Here is a 15,896-nt window from a genome sequence, read left to right as displayed (position 1 = left end):
TGTAGTTAGGGATAAAAAACCATACAGAATTAGGGTTTGCCAGGCATCTTTTAAGCCAGTTAATTTTAAAAGTATTAACAGTATCAATGAAATTTAAAACTTCAAGACCTCCTTCCGCTCTGCTATTAGATAGCACAGCTTTTTTAAGTTTGTGAGTTTTGTTTCTCCAAATAAAATCAAGGAAGTTCGTGGACTCTCATCTGTGGTCGTGACTCGTGGAATGCGCCACTTCCGGTATTGCAATCCAGGATTTTTTTTTTTTTTTCGAAATTAATCGAGTAATCGTGACAGACACCGCTACAGTACATGACATAGTATTAAATCAGGCAAATGCGTGGTAGTGACATCAAATCTCACCCATTACCCACAATAGACAATATAAAGTTTCACATGTTTGTGAACATACCTGAAAGTGATGCACATAATTCATCTTGGGCTTTTTTTTACTTTCTTTTTCGCTCCTCAGCTTTCCCGGGCTTAGTTGTTGTCGATCAGCCAGCCACAAACAAATATGGGGCGGGGCGGGAATGTCGCATGCGCGTACTGCGTTCAACGAAAAATGCATATTTTGAAAAAAACAGTCTCCAATACCTCTAACTTCAAATTAGACAATTTGTCTCAGTATACTCACTGGCCTGTGCTGGTTCTCGCTTCTAGATGGCGCCGTCTGACAACAGGACAACTTCTTCATAAACATTTGCACGTGCTGCGAGTAACTCAACCTGGCTTTACTTAAGAAAGAAAGAAAAAAAGAAAGAAGCGACTGTTTGGAAATAAAAATGCAATAATTCTACGGTAATGTAAACACACTTTACAAAAAATAACAATAGGAACAGCAAAAATTACACGAACGCAAAATGAACAGCCTCTGGATGGGCAACGTGAGTTCAGCGAATATAACATCTCTCTCTATAAGTGTTTACAGTTTGCACAAAAACGAGAATATGACGCTAAAAGTAAGTTCGTGGTGTCTGTGTTGATAGCTGGAGTCCTACATGGATGAAGAGTTCATACACAGAGCTTTTGCTCATATGGGAGAAACAGTGATGGGAGTCAGACTGATCCGAGACAAAAAAACAGGGTAAATTATCTATCTATCTATCTATCTATCTATCTATCTATCTATCTATCTATCTATCTATCTATCTATCTATCTATCTATCTATCTATCATTAAGTGTCAGGATGATGTTGATCTCTCCAGGAAAATGGCAGGATATGGCTTTGTGGAGCTGAGAGATGAGACATCAGTAGAGAGATGCCTCCGTAAAGTGAATGGAAAACCTTTACCTGGCGCCACTCCTGTAATCATTCACTATTTATTCTCACTTGAAGCGATGACCAGTTCATATTTGTAAAATATGACACTGCAGAACATTTAATAAAAAATAAAATATTAGACTGTGTTCTATCATAACCATAAATTAAAATGCAATCTTTACAGCCAAAGAGGTTCAAGTTGAGTCGTTCCACTTACGGGAAACATGGTGAAGGCTGGTAAGAAATGCTTTTTTTTTCCCTTTTGAGTGGACTACCATACAATGTTTTGCTTTTTTTTGACTGGTGCAATATAGTGCTGCAAGCAAATAACTATTCAAAGAAGATCCTGTGTGGACAGAAAGAAGGCTTGGATGAAAATATATCATTACAGACTCTGTTTGTGGAGAATGAGTATAGAATAGTGTTCAACAAAATCAGCTTCAATAAACCTACAAACATAATTCTTAATTTCAGAATTAATAGTAATTCTGTTCAGATTTTTTGTGCTTTTTATTATTTGCAAATTCAAAGCAAAATAATAGCTGTGTGATAGATTATATGATCCCTGAAGTATCTTGGGGTTTACAGTTAATTTACAGTTCTCAGGAATATCAAAGTCAGTCAGGGATTATCATAATGAAAATTTCCAGTGCTCGCACAAAGTGGTCAACATTAGACTATCAATGCGTGAGAATAGAGTTCAGACAATTAAGTGAAAGTTAATAAACTGCTATAGATGTGGTAACAGAAGCTCTCAGCACTGTCTTACTGCTGTTCCCTGCAGCTCTACTTTCTCCCTCTTCGTGTCGGATCTCACCCCAGACGTGGATGATGGCATGTTGTATGAGTTCTTTAATTTTCATTTTTCATCCTGCTGCAATGGGAAGATAGTTCTGGACAGCAATGGATACTCAAAGTGAGACCTGATGGATAAGTTCCTGTCAAATGTTTTCCTCTTCATTTCCTTCTGCTGATTCCTGTTGTTTTGTAGGTGCTGTGGCTTTGTGAGCTTTGAGAGTGAGAGAGAGCAGAGACAGGCTCTGGCAGAACTCCAGGGTGCTTCTGGACTCGGGAAGAAGCATTTACGGCTCAGTCTGGCTGCAAATAAACTGTGAGTATTCGTTATGATAGGAAATTATGTTATGAGGTTGGATTTGTTTTTCTTTCCTTGCTAATCTGGACAAGGATTACACACTGCCGTTTAAAAGTTTGAGGTCAGTAAGAATTTGGTTTAAAAATTTTAATTAAAAAATTACATTTTTATTCAGCTTTTATTCAGCAAGGACACATCAAATTCCTCAAAAGTAGCAGTAAAGACACTTATAATGTTACAAAATATTTCTATTTCAAATAAATGCCGTTCTTTTGACCTTTCTGCTCGTCAAAAATGTATCATGGTTTTCAAAAAAATAAATAAATCTCTTTTCAACATTGATAATAGTAAGATATAATTCTTGAGCATCAAATCATCATATGATTTCTGAAGGATCATGTGCCACTGAAGACTGGAGTAATGATGCTGAAAATTCAGCTTTGCCATCATAGGAATACATTTAAATATATTATTATTATTACAATACACTTTACAATATATTATAATAGAAAACAGGTGTTTAAAATGTGAACAATATTTCACAATATTACTGTTTTTGCTGTATTTTTGATCAAGCCTTTGTGAACGTAAGACTTCTTACCGACCACCAACTTTTGAACGATATATGAAAAGAAGCCTTACTCAATGTAAAGTGTAGTAAGGTATTGTTCATCTCCGTAGCAAAATAGGCTTGCGTGCCAACGTTTATAAGTTAAATCTCAAGTACTGTATAAACAATGCTGTTTTCGCAAAAAAGTTTACATTAATGTTTCTAATCCTTCCCTCCTCTAGGAAGAAGAAATTATCGTCTGAGAACCAAAATGGGCAATTCCATGCAGACAGCTATAATATCCATAACTCATATCTGAACCAGTACTATTACCCAGGGTTCTCCAGCTACTCGTCTACAAATGACTGGAACTATGATTACAACTACTTAAATCCTTCCCAAAACATCCTACAGGTACAGTAGATGTGATTTAATTTGTGCACGATTTTTCAGGACATGCCAAATGTGCCTGAACCAATCAGCAACATTTTATTAAGTGTAGATTAAATTCTATTCCTATTACTGTCAGCGGTGCTTGTTTATCAGATTGTATAAATTGTATTCAGTATTTTGTTAGCCTTAGTGTCTAATAAATTTGGTTTTGTAATCACAGGGTGAAGAGATGGAAGATGATGACCTAGAGTGTAAGTTTTTATTTGCATATTGGACATGTTACCTAACTCTTTTTTGGTTTCAATATTCCACAAAAGCACTAATCACAGCTTTTAATTGTAACCCGATGTCATACAAATGACAGTTTTCACTATATAAAAGCCTTTTTTCCACCACATGGGGTGTATTACACTTGCATCTTGTTTCTCTGTGTTGTAGATCCAGACTCTGAGATAAATGTGATGGAGGCAAATGAGAGATTTATGGACCAGAGTGAGGAACTTTACAGCGCTCTGATGGGTTGTTTCTTCCAGCCTCCTGAATCATGGGACGGGGTCACCTGTAGTGTTACCTGTTACCTACCAGAACCAATTTATCAACATGAGGATATGGACTGAGTATACTGTATATACACTTGTTTGTTCACATGTACTGTTTGTTTATATTACAAAGAATCCATTATTAAGGTAACTGAGGATGAAGATGAATTAAAATAACATTAGTTGATTTTTTTTTTTTTTTTTTTTTTAAGAATGCAGCTTTTGCAGTATTGTATGTGATTTATAATGTCACTGTAGAAGTGTATAAATTAAATTAATTCGGGTTTGTTTGTTTTGCCATGTTCTTTTGTTTGGAAGTGTACAATAAACAGTAAGTTTAGTAAAATAAATAACTTGAAATAAGTTTTGGCTTAAACAGCAATGTCTGGTTTTTCCATTAAAAGATGTTTAAGGTATTACATATTTTATCCATCTAGCTTTATGCATAAACCGAATCCAAATAAATCCAATAATAACCCAATAGGGGTTTGCTAATTTGGCACCAAATGTTGATTTGTACTCAATCACTGACTTTATTTATTTTTTATTTAAGCTTAAGTACAGAATAGAAAAAAAAAAACATGTAGGCTACAAGAAAAATAAATAAATAATAGAAATACAAAGATATTGGTAAAATATCAACAGTAAAGTATCAGTGGTAATAAATAATGATAAAGGATTCAATAAAATAAGGTCGTTTATACATTTGAAGAGATTGAGAAAAATACTTGTACATTGTTTTTATTAGCTTAGAGTTCAGCTATTTACTGTTTATTTCTTTAAATCCCAGTCTAGTAGGATATTGGTGTGTGTGTTTATGTACCCAGTTGTGCTATCACGTGCTCTTGAAGGTTCTGCCCCTTAGCGGAAGTACAAAGTGCATCAGACCGGAAGTCCCGAGTAAGGAGCGGCCCTGAACTCAAGTAAGATCATTATATTTATTCCTCAGAATTAATAAAAACAACGCAATGACTGGTTTAATATATGTTCGGAATGGGCATGAAAGCGTCTTTAGATGTCAGACTACGCTAAATGTGGACGGTATAATGCAGCATTATGATTTTTTGTGTCAGTATATTTATGCTAATACTAGGGTGTTGTTTTGTGCTTTAACGGTTTTTTGTTTGAATTGTAATTTTCTGTGGTATTTAAGAGTAAACCAGTCTGTTGACCTTTTCTAAATAAAACCTAATCATTTTATCATGGAACAAAAGTTTCCAGCGGTGTTTTACGTCATTAAAGGTGTTTTAGTTAGTTAGCTCACCAGCTTAGCTTTCACTGTATTGGTGTCAGTTTCTCTTTAACATAGTTTTATGTTCACCTGAAAATAAATAAACGACACATTTACTAGTAAAATAACGTAAATGACCATTAATTGTTAGCACCGCCTCTTTAAGTTTTCTGTGTAATATTATTCTGGTCATTTACATATATCATAATCATATTTAAGTATTTAATTGTTCATAAATTAACGTAACGTTACTCATCTGCCAAAAATAACGGTAATAGTGCTGTAAATGGACTTTTACAGCATGTTTAACTAAACTGAGTGTGATACTGGTGAAACATACTTGTTGACTCTGCAATATGAGTAAGCAGTTTAACACTAACGTTACATTGTGTGTAAATCATGTTTTGAAATGAAACTATGAAAAATTTATATCATGAGGATGGAGACAAAAGTGATCACAGCATTATTGATATAATGTGCTGTTAATGTTCATTCTTATGCAGTTTTTGTTTGCATTAAACATTAAAGTAATAACATTTACAATGACGGATGAATTTTACATTCATTAAAAATGTTGGTGGGGTGACTCTAAACATAACTTCTAACATACTACATCTTTAAAAAAGTGACAAAAATGTATATAAAACCATTTCAGCCTTTAAACCATTTAAAATAAAAGGTATGATAAATGATTATAGGTATTTTATCTGTGCATAAAATTTTGGCCCGGTTTTTTGCATTGGTCTGAACAAAAACAGTCAAACTTTTCTGAAGAGAAAAACAGAAAACACTACTATAATTTATTCATTCATACATTCATTCATATAATTTCCCCCAGCACTCGCAGGTAAAGGTTTTCAAAAGTTGTAGAGGTTGTACATGTTTTCACACAAAACAAAACAAAACGTAAAAAAGTATTACTGTGACTTTTTCAAATTGTGGAAATCAAATACGGTTTTAATGATAAATAAAATAGGAATGGATAACCGCTGGGAATTTTTTCATAGCTTTTCATCAAACCAGTAACCGTTTCATCCCTAATCATGTTAATGTGTTTCATGTGTGAGACTGTTAATTTAATTCTTCGAAAGTTATTCAGGCAGTATGTAGGCTACTACAGTTTGTAGGCTTTAAGGTACACACTCGTACTGTGATCTGGGCTGTTTAATATCATGTTGTGTTTTTATCTGGTTATCTATTCTTATCATCACTGCCACCGAGCATGTAAGGTGACATTACACGCTGTTACTTATACTAGTTAAAGGCACAAGGTGGCTGCAATGATAAGGCATTATAGCGTGTAATGTTATAATTGCTGTTTCTCTGTCTGCAGCATTTTTAGGCACTGACATATACTTCCTGCTGTAGTTTCATTCGCCCTTTCTCCCGAGACATCCATCGGAGCCAGCAGAATATCCTGCAGTCATGTCGTATGGAAGGACAGAGCAGCGCGTCCCACCAAAAGACTTCATCAGCCTCATTCAGACATGCAGCTCCAACATTCAGAAGATCACACAGAACAGTGAGTGTCTGGAGATTGCTGGATCTGTGTTGGTTATTACTGTGTGATGTTGATCTGAAAGTGCTAGTTAGTAGCAATTAATCTAAAGATACCACCAGGGAGTATATCAGATAAATTTGACAACATAGTGAAAGGTTCATGATGATTAAGGTCTGCATAAAACCGTTAAAGGATGCATGTTGTGTATAAAGGTAGGGACACACCAAACCGACGGCAAAGAACTAGCGCTGATGTAAGCCGACTGTGTTGTCACCTCGCGTCACATGCGTCGGGGCAAGAAATCTGTGCTTGAACTAGGGCTGGGCGGTATATCGAGTTTGTACGATATATCGATATACTTTTTTGAACCTATGTGGAATGAGGCAATACCGTTTATATCGATACAGTAGTTTGATACGAGCACAGCTGAAAAATAGCAGAGGACGCAGCTGCTGCAGTGAAAGAACATAGTACAATTTGTCCTAAACAAGCTTATATTAAGGGCTTCAAAATAACTGGTAAGATATAGTTAACAAGTTTAAAGCAGCTTGCCCTGTCAGATGCTCTGACAGATACTGTTGCTGACTGACAGATAAATACTTGCGCTGTTTAATGCGTTTGAGATGTGGTGTTTTTCGCCAAACAGACGGAGTACAATAGAATAGTAAGGCAATAATTCTGACTAAAATATACATATCGCTGAAATATTTGTTGTTGGAGACAATAAATGTGCCATATGTGGAATTTTAAACCTACAAGTATATTTGTATGAACGTGACCATTATAATGGGCTAATCAAATGCAGGTTAATATAATTAGTTTGTGCTTTTGTTTTTATTTTTATTTTTAGTTTAGGTTTTAGTCAATTTAAAAACAAAAGGATTATTTTTGTTTTTAGATTGTAATGTTACAATGTTAGAATGTAATGTGATTTTAACCACCTTTTTGCACATAATTGCATAGCCTACTTTAAATTCACTATATTTGTTTCCATATCCTTCAATATCAACATTTTAAATAATTACAAATTTTCTTTATCCAAATAGAAAAACGTAGAAAGTACCGAGATATATCGTATATCGCTATTTAACCAAAAAATACTGAGATATGATTTTTTGGCCATATCGCCCAGCCCTAGCTTGAACATAACGAAAGGACTACAGCCAACTGTCAGCTTGCACGCACGTTCTGCGCCTGTGTTTAATGGAGATAACTGTCTATTTAAGCATTTATATTGGTCTATATTCATCATTCAAAAAGGGAAAGCGAAACTAAGACTACAGGTATACAAACCAAACCATAAACAAAGCAGTGCTTGCTCACTCCGCTCATGTTATTATGAAAATATTTGCCCATTGGAATGCTCAGGTAAGGTGACTTAAAATTAATAAAATCAGCTTGCGTCATGATTTCATCACTTTTTCTCTTATTCTTGTGTACTGATTTGTTCGCTAAACTGAACAGCCAGTCAAGAGTTCTCTCTCTCACTGACGCCGATTCTACATGAAAAAACCCCCGACTGCATCTGACTAGGGCCAACTGTGCAGAACACACGAAAAATCGAAGTCGGCCGATGCTCAAAAATGGCCCGACGGCTGACTGACCATCGGCTTAGTGTGCCTTTGACTTAAGAATGATAATTAAAATTAAGTGGAAAATAACAAATAACTGAAGTGGAAGATGATTATGAAGTTGAATTTTTTTTTTTTAAAGAAGTCTTATGCTTATTACCAAGGTATTTATTTAATCAAATAATAGAGAAAAATATTGTAAAATATTATTACAATTTCAAATGATATCATTTTCTAGATGAATATATTTTGAAATGTAATTTATTCTTGCAATGTCAAAGCTGAATTCTCTTCAGCCAGTCGTACAAAGTATAAATGCATTATAAATGTTACTGTCACTGTTCACTGACACAATTTAATGCATCCTTGATGATTAAAAATATTAATAAAAAAAAAAACTCTTGCTGACCCTAAACTTTTGAATGACAGTGAATCAGTCATTCTTGAATAATCTCTGAACTCTTGATATGATTGTTTTTATTAAGAATTTCAAAATTAATTGTAATTTTTTTTTTATTGGGAATTAAATGGGATTTTATTTCTTACTAATTGGGACTGTTGGACTCATTTTGTATTTTGCTTTTACATTTTTTTTCTCCATGCACAAAATAGTAGGCTATTTCTTATTGTTTTGTATTTCTGTTTTGATGTGAAATTTGATTTATACATTTATAAAATAGATTTACACTATTTGTCTTCTGTGAGAGACCTGCATTGACTCTACACAGCCTGATTTTAGAGTAACTTTATGTTTTCTACATTAGCGGCTCAAATCAAGAGCATGGTAAACCAACTGGGAACAAAACAAGACACCAGTGAACTGCGTGAAAGACTGTGAGTGTTTAACTCTTGATATAATTATAGCTGTGCACTTCCTGTTCCTCTTGTGCACTTGTATTCTCAGTATTTGTGTTTTGTATACAGTCAGCAGGTGCAGCACTACACAAACCAGCTGGCCAAAGAGACCAACAAACACCTGAAAGACCTTGGCGTACTGTCTCTACCTGTCTCCCTGTCTGAACAGGTGCGTTTGTATGTGCAGGCTCACATTTTAACCTTCAGAGTAATGTTTACATGAAGCCTAAGGAAATGAAAATGAAAATGAGAAGGTCAGTTAAAGGAGTTGTTGAATAATCTATTTTCTGAATCGTTTGGTTAAAATCATTGATTTTCATCTTTAAACAGAGACAGCAGAAAATCCAGAAGGACCGGCTGATGAATGATTTCTCCGCTGCGCTCAACAACTTCCAAGCAGTGCAGCGTCGAGCCGCGGAGAAAGAGAAGGAGTCGGTGGCCAGAGCCCGAGCAGGGTCTCGCCTCTCTGTAAGATATACTTATCGGTCCTTTAAGAATAATGTTTCCACATTAGCTCCGATCCAAAACCTTGTGAAACGTCTCCATAGGTAGCTAGTCAGGGCAGAAACCTAAGTGACACTTTCATTCATGATCGCCATGCAAACACTGCTCCATATGTGAATCGCACAAGGCTTGACTACATTTGCATTTGTTTGCAATAGAGCCTGACGTTAGAATGTTGATAACTTGAACCCAAAAATACCTTACAACAGGGTTAGAAATGAACAGGGACTCAGGGCAAAAAATGTCAACAAAATGAACAAGAGAACAAGGTACATTTAATAAGGTAATCATAAAAATTACCTCACAAAGGTAAAAAATGGCCCTAGAAATCAGTCTCAAGGGGCAAATATTGCTCCTTATTGGAAAAGCTAATTTCTTGCCCTACACACAATAAAAATATTTTATTGAAATGGATCATTTCTATAAAGTCTTTTACTAAATAAATTATAATATTTGAGATCAAACATTGTGAAATCATTCATTGTGGTATGGTACACCTACTTTACACCATTCAAACAATACCCAGTGGAAAATAATAATTCTACCCTTTTTTGTGTGTGCAGAATATACTGACTCAGTAAAATGAGTTGCTGATGCTGACCTATGTTATTGATGTTTAAAATATTAATAAAGTATTCTTCAGTATGTATTGTTGAGTTGAAGTGCTTTTGTGTTGTGATTTACTTTAGGCTGAAGATGGAGGTCATGAAGAGCAACTCGTCTCCTTTGATAAGTATGTCTCAGATATTCCCTGATTATGAGCTCCCAGCACTGAGTCAAAGCATAGCAGTTGAAAACATTCTGTGTGTGTGTGTGTGCGCAGTAATGATGACTGGGCTAAGACCACCATACAGACAGAAGATGTGGCCATAACAGAGGAGGACCTGGAGCTCATTAAAGAAAGAGAAACTGCCATTCGACAACTTGAGGTTAGTTTCCTCTTTTCCTGCCAGCACTACCTGTTTTTTGTTTTTGTTTTTTTGCCCATTCAGTGTCAGTTTAAAACTAAAGATGCTGCACATATATATGCAAACTAACCTCTTAAGACACTTGGACAAATCCGTAGCTGTCATTATACAGTACATTTACCCTGTTTACACCTGCTGTTAACGTGTTATTTTGTGAAGAGTTACGTGTTTGTGCTGTCATCTGTAATTTTGCTCATTACCTCGTCTGTTATTGCAGTCGGACATCTTGGATGTGAATCAGATTTTCAAGGATCTTGCTGTGATGATCCATGATCAGGGTGAAATGATAGGTGAGGACAGTCTGTCTTTAATCTATACTTCTGAACACTGTTCTTATTTTAATGGGGATATTCAACCAAAAATTAAAATTCTGTAATTTATTCATGTATTAATCACGCAATCTGTATGACTATTCCATGGAACCAAAAGGTGAATTTTTGATAAACGTATTGGCTGTTTTGTCCCAAGGATGCAAAAGCAGCATAAAAGTGTCAGACCTAATGTCATATGGGTTTGGAATGACATGATGTGTGATTAAATGATGAAAGAACTTTTAGGATATTAGCCGTGAAATTTGTTGTGAAATCAACAGGTTAAACCTATACATTTCTAAGGTTTTGAGTAATGTTTATTTGTGCATATCTCTATCATCATTAGATTATGTTTTGACCCTTACAATAAAACCTTTTGAGCTATGATCATAAAACGAAGTAATTAAATAAACTCTTAAGACATACAGCCATGGCCAAAAGTATTTGCAGTGACATAAATTTTGTGTTTCGCAAAGTTTGGTTCTTCAGTATTTGTAGATCATTTTTTCATGTTTCTAAGGTATACCGGAAAACAATAAGCAGGTTTAATTTTTTTTTTTTTTTTTTTTTTTTGGGCAAAAACATTCAATATATGCAGAGAGTCAATATTTACAGTGTTGATCCTTCTACTTCATAACCTCTGCTATTCACTCTGGCATGCTGGAAATCAGCTTATATGTCAAATCCTGACTGATGGTGATGCATTCTTGCCTTATTAGTGCTCAGAGTTTGTGGACTTCTGCTCGTCCACTCCCCTTTTTCAGGACTGACCACAGCTTCTCTGTGGGATTAAAATCAGGGGAGTTGCCTGGCCACGGATCCAAAATTTCAATGTAATGATCTCCAAGCCATCCGAGCCAACTCTTGCCTTGTGATATGCTCCATCATGCTGGAAAATGCATGGATCATCACAAAATTGCTCCTGGATCGTTAGGAAAAGTTGCTCTTGAGGATGTTTTGATACCATTCTTTATTCATGGCAATGTTTTTGGGCAGAATTGTGAGAGTGCCCACTGTCTTGGATGAAAAGCAACCCCACACATGGATGGCCTCGGGGTGCTTCACTGATGGGACGACACAGGACTCATGGTAGCATTCACCGATTTTCCAGATGTCCCAAACAGTAGGAAGGGGGCTTCATCAGAGAAAATAACTTTACACCAGTCCTCTGCTGTCCAATCCTTGTACTTCCTGCATAATTTTAGTCTGTCCTTGATGTTTTTCTTGGAGAGAAGTGGCTTCTTTGCTGCCCTCCCTGATAACAAACAATGAAACTCTTTGCAATTATTTAAAATGCATTTGATCACTCTGCACAATAATCTAGAAACAGTGTTAATCAACACACAACAACTGAAGCAGCAAACTTTGTGAAACACAAAATTTGTGTCACTGACAATATGCACTGCCACGGCTGTATTATTGGGCGATATAGAGTGACGACAACTGATATTTATATGCATTTTATGCAATTCGTTTTTTATACTTTTATAAAGATCTCATTGATTTACATCAACCACGTTTGTGTCACTGTCAAAGCATCTGAATCATGAAATACACTTATATCTTTTATGTTAATTATGGAAACTGAGTATGTTTAACATCAGGTTGTCAGCTTGTAATCTCTAATCTAAATGCAAGTAAATGTGTGTGGTTACAGATAGCATAGAAGCTAATGTGGAAAGTGCAGAAGTGCATGTGGAGAGAGGAGCAGAGCAACTACAGAGAGCAGCTCAGTATCAGGTACAGTAAAAACTTCAGCATTACACTCTCTCTCTCTTACACTCACACACACACACACACACACACACACACACACGCGCACGCACACGCACAAAGACAGCTACGGCATTTTTTAAATATCATACATGCATTCTCAGTTAGAACACCTGTGTCTTTGAGTTTTTTAGCATATGTACTGTCAAGTCACTTTAGGAGGACAACACAGGGCTCCACACTGTGACCAAATGGTTGCATTTTGCAGCCTTTATTCCTGCCAGTGCGACTGAAAAGAGCTTGCATATGAGAAACGGCAAACAAAAATGAAAGCGGAACAAAACCACGCTACTCGTTTGAGCTGCGCAGCCAGTTTGTCAGATTGAACCAATAATAGACAGCGCAGCGCGAGCTCAGAACAGGTACTCGCGGACCGATCTCGATCACATGACACTGTTACTACACAGTGCTGGGAGATCAAGTGAGAAAGCGTTTGAATTCTCCGCAGTATTATTAACACTGCTACTGCCAGACCTATTGAGAAGCATTCAAATTGAGTGCAAGTCTCTAGCCTGACTTCGTCATACTCATATTCTAGGCAGAATGTGAGTCTGATACTTCTTTCATAACAGGCGCGATAGCGGAATCTAAACATCTCAATTCTCCTACTGCAGTCATCTTTGTTGAAAACCAATTCAACCCAAGCGCTCTTTGGTGACGTGGGTGATTACGTAACCGCAGATCATCTGTCCATCATCGATTAAAGCCCGCCCTGGCAATTTGATTGGCTCGGCCTTCTGGGAGCCGAGCATAATTACTCCTCAACGGATCGAGTCCAGACCGAACTTCCCAACCAAAAAATGTTGTGGGCGGGGTTCGGGCTGGCACCCAGGCTAGCAAGTCTCTGTTATAAATCATAAAAATCAGATCAAATAGCACTGACGTGGAAACCATGAGAAAAATTGTGCCATGAATGAACAAGTTAAAGAAGGCATTTCATACCACAAATCACCAACATTTGCCATGGATTTAATGTAGTAATGCTAACTGTAACCATGGTATTGTGGCAGAAATAGTCCAATGTTTTTATATTATTTATTTCAGGGTTCGTACAACCTTTTGAGAGTGAAATTCAAGCACTTTTCAGGGACTTTCAAGTGCTTTACACTTTTTCTAGCACTTCAAACCCCTAAATATTACCAAGTTTAAATGTAATTTTAATGTGATGACCAAATAATTTAGGCCTATAACCAGTAGATGGCAGCAGAGGAGCACGTATTGGCTTATTAGCCAATTTTTCCATACATTATGCTTTTAAATTTATATTTAGATATTATGAAATCTATATTATAAAATATCAAGTCATCAAGAAATAAACTTTTGATAAGGTTTGACACTTTTGTACTGAAGTATGAAGAAGGAAAAGTCACAAAGTCTCATGAAAAGCAAAAACTTCTTCAAATTGCGAAGAATTACACAGAAAGCAAGTAAAGAGTGCTCTTTTTAGTGATTAACAATCCCCCCCACCCCCCTCTGCACTACCAAATCACGTGGCTCTACCATCTGTAGAACTTAGTGGCACCAGTGCTAGTCTGGAGGCCTGCAACGTCTGATACAAACTTTAATGTAAATTAGAGTTTCGATTTAGGGCAAATGGATTCACTTATTATTGACTGTTTGTTAATGTATAACAAAATATGTAGCAACATGGCAGGATCTAAAACTATGCATGTTGCATACATTCTATTTAATGATAATGACAATATTTTCTTTCCATCACTGTAGCAAAAGTCTCGTAAGAAGATGTGTATCCTGGCAGTGGTCCTTTCCGTAGTGATCATCATCATCAGCATTGTTATCTGGCAGTATTCCAAATGAAGATCCTTCATCTACCCTTCCCCCCTTTCTCTCATTTCTTTAATTTATTTTCTTGCTTGCAAATCCAATGCCATCCACATGTGAAGGGAGGTCAATGGCTCTCAGCAGCATCTGTAGGTCCATCTCTGTAGGATTGCAGGGTTAGATACAGTCTGAAGTGGCTAAAGCGAATGTAACATTCCCTAGCCTCTCTATTCCAGCCCTTTAGTTCGTAATGAAGAAGGAATTAGCTCATGGATGTGGTGGGAAAAAAAACGTGATATAAGATTATATTTAGATTCTTGTGATACATTTCTAGCACTAACACTACTTTACAATTCTTAATAAAACCAGGTTATTTCATTTTGAGATAAGGTGTAAAATGGCATTTAATGACTGAATTGTTTGTTTTTACATCTTACTGTATTATAATTTTGGCTTTAGATGTCTTGTATAATGTACATTTCAAATATGTCAAAGTTTTCAAGTCACTCCAAAGGTTAACAGCAAATTGCTTAGATGAGCTGCAGAATTAATCGTGCATTGTTGTTGATACCATATAACAGTAGACCAGATGAATTGCAAGTATGAAGCAGCAATGATACCTAAAGCTCAAACATCTCTGAACTTCAGTTTCAATACTGTTACTGATGTAAAAGCATAGGTTTATTATACAGGTCTATTAATCATATAGCTGTAAATGTGTTGTATAAGCACTTGTAATCAATATTATGGCTGAAACAGATTTGTATATTTCAACATGAAAAGTCTGGACAGTACATTAAAATTATGTAAAAAGAATTGCACCCATACTTTTAGAACATGCAAAAATGAATGTCTTTTTTCTTTTTTTAAAATTGATTTATATGACTCCTATGAGTACATGAGTAAAGAAACATGTCTTAATCAAGTCTGCCTTCCTGATTCTCTTTTATAATTATTCTAGCCACATTTAGCAGTGGTGAAATGAGCACTGTGAATGTGACCAGTCAGGACATGCTATATATTTCAGAAAGTACACAGTGTACGGTATATCAGCCCAGCATTCACTGCAGTCTTTTGATTGGCTTTGGTTGTGTGGGCTAATTAAAGTTTCGGGCTTTTATTAACCTTTAGGCTTACCTTTAAAAATAGCAGAATATTAAACTTTGCCGAGCAACTAGAGTCCCACATTGTTTCTGCTATGGACATGAGGATAGGTTTCAATTGGATAGGACATGGCGATAGGTTAAAAAAAAAAAAAAAAAACATCTTTACTTTTCCTTTAATCCTCCCTTATCGGGCTTATGCGTATTTTGAGCACTTCTTGCGTTGTTTTTGCCTTTTCACGATGACTCTCTTAATTTAGTCCTAAATATTAAGTCGCTTTGGACAAAAGCGTCTGCTAAATGACTAAATGTAATGGGATAATACTTAATCCGGGATATTCATCTAATGGGCAATAAAATTAGCCACCCAAAAACAACCGGTGGGTAAATTATAGCAACTGCACAAAAAGTGTTTAAAACCTCTCCGACCGACATGGTAACCTCATATCAATTCCCTGATCTT

The 15,896-nt window shown here is 36.0% G+C and overlaps 2 protein-coding genes across 3 annotated transcripts; both read left to right on the top strand.

The window, feature by feature from the left end:
* The first annotated feature begins 481 nt into the window (after positions 1 to 481).
* trnau1apa (tRNA selenocysteine 1 associated protein 1a) lies at positions 482 to 4,207 on the top strand. Of its 2 annotated transcripts, none has more exons than XM_079878702.1 (9): positions 482 to 881; positions 984 to 1,081; positions 1,204 to 1,303; positions 1,444 to 1,496; positions 2,044 to 2,175; positions 2,251 to 2,370; positions 3,145 to 3,316; positions 3,516 to 3,546; positions 3,829 to 4,028. In XM_079878702.1, the coding sequence occupies exons 1-9, from the start codon at positions 858 to 860 to the stop codon at positions 3,834 to 3,836; spliced, it is 738 nt and encodes a 245-aa protein (XP_079734828.1). In that variant the 5' UTR covers positions 482 to 857; the 3' UTR covers positions 3,837 to 4,028. The 2 variants fall into 2 exon arrangements, with proteins under 2 accessions (XP_079734828.1, XP_079734827.1); XM_079878701.1 differs by having other exon boundaries at positions 487 to 881; positions 3,734 to 4,207.
* Positions 4,208 to 4,659: 452 nt separating this feature from the next.
* Positions 4,660 to 15,003, top strand: stx12 (syntaxin 12). Its single transcript, XM_079878703.1, has 10 exons — positions 4,660 to 4,757; positions 6,399 to 6,587; positions 8,902 to 8,971; positions 9,062 to 9,161; positions 9,323 to 9,460; positions 10,186 to 10,229; positions 10,320 to 10,425; positions 10,682 to 10,754; positions 12,433 to 12,515; positions 14,274 to 15,003. The coding sequence occupies exons 2-10, from the start codon at positions 6,491 to 6,493 to the stop codon at positions 14,364 to 14,366; spliced, it is 804 nt and encodes a 267-aa protein (XP_079734829.1). The 5' UTR covers positions 4,660 to 4,757; positions 6,399 to 6,490; the 3' UTR covers positions 14,367 to 15,003.
* The last annotated feature ends 893 nt before the right edge of the window (positions 15,004 to 15,896 follow it).

Source organism: Squalius cephalus, assembly GCF_949319135.1.
Source record: "Squalius cephalus genome assembly, chromosome: 8".
NCBI classification, from domain to species: Eukaryota; Metazoa; Chordata; class Actinopteri; order Cypriniformes; family Leuciscidae; genus Squalius; species Squalius cephalus.
Note: the sequence above shows the minus strand (reverse complement) of the source record. Positions and strands in the feature narration are given on the sequence as shown.

Bases quoted from the DNA above. Each gene is read 5' to 3' on its own strand.
- stx12 (XM_079878703.1), top strand. From the start codon at position 6,491: ATGTCGTATGGAAGGACAGAGCAGCGCGTCCCACCAAAAGACTTCATC. The intron at 6,588-8,901 runs GTGAGTGTCTGG...TTTCTACATTAG, and splicing joins TCAGAAGATCACACAGAACA to CGGCTCAAATCAAGAGCATG. The intron at 9,461-10,185 runs GTAAGATATACT...GATTTACTTTAG, and splicing joins GAGCAGGGTCTCGCCTCTCT to GCTGAAGATGGAGGTCATGA.
- trnau1apa (XM_079878701.1), top strand. From the start codon at position 858: ATGAACAGCCTCTGGATGGGCAAC. The intron at 1,304-1,443 runs GTAATCATTCAC...CAATCTTTACAG, and splicing joins CTTTACCTGGCGCCACTCCT to CCAAAGAGGTTCAAGTTGAG. The intron at 3,317-3,515 runs GTACAGTAGATG...TTGTAATCACAG, and splicing joins CTTCCCAAAACATCCTACAG to GGTGAAGAGATGGAAGATGA.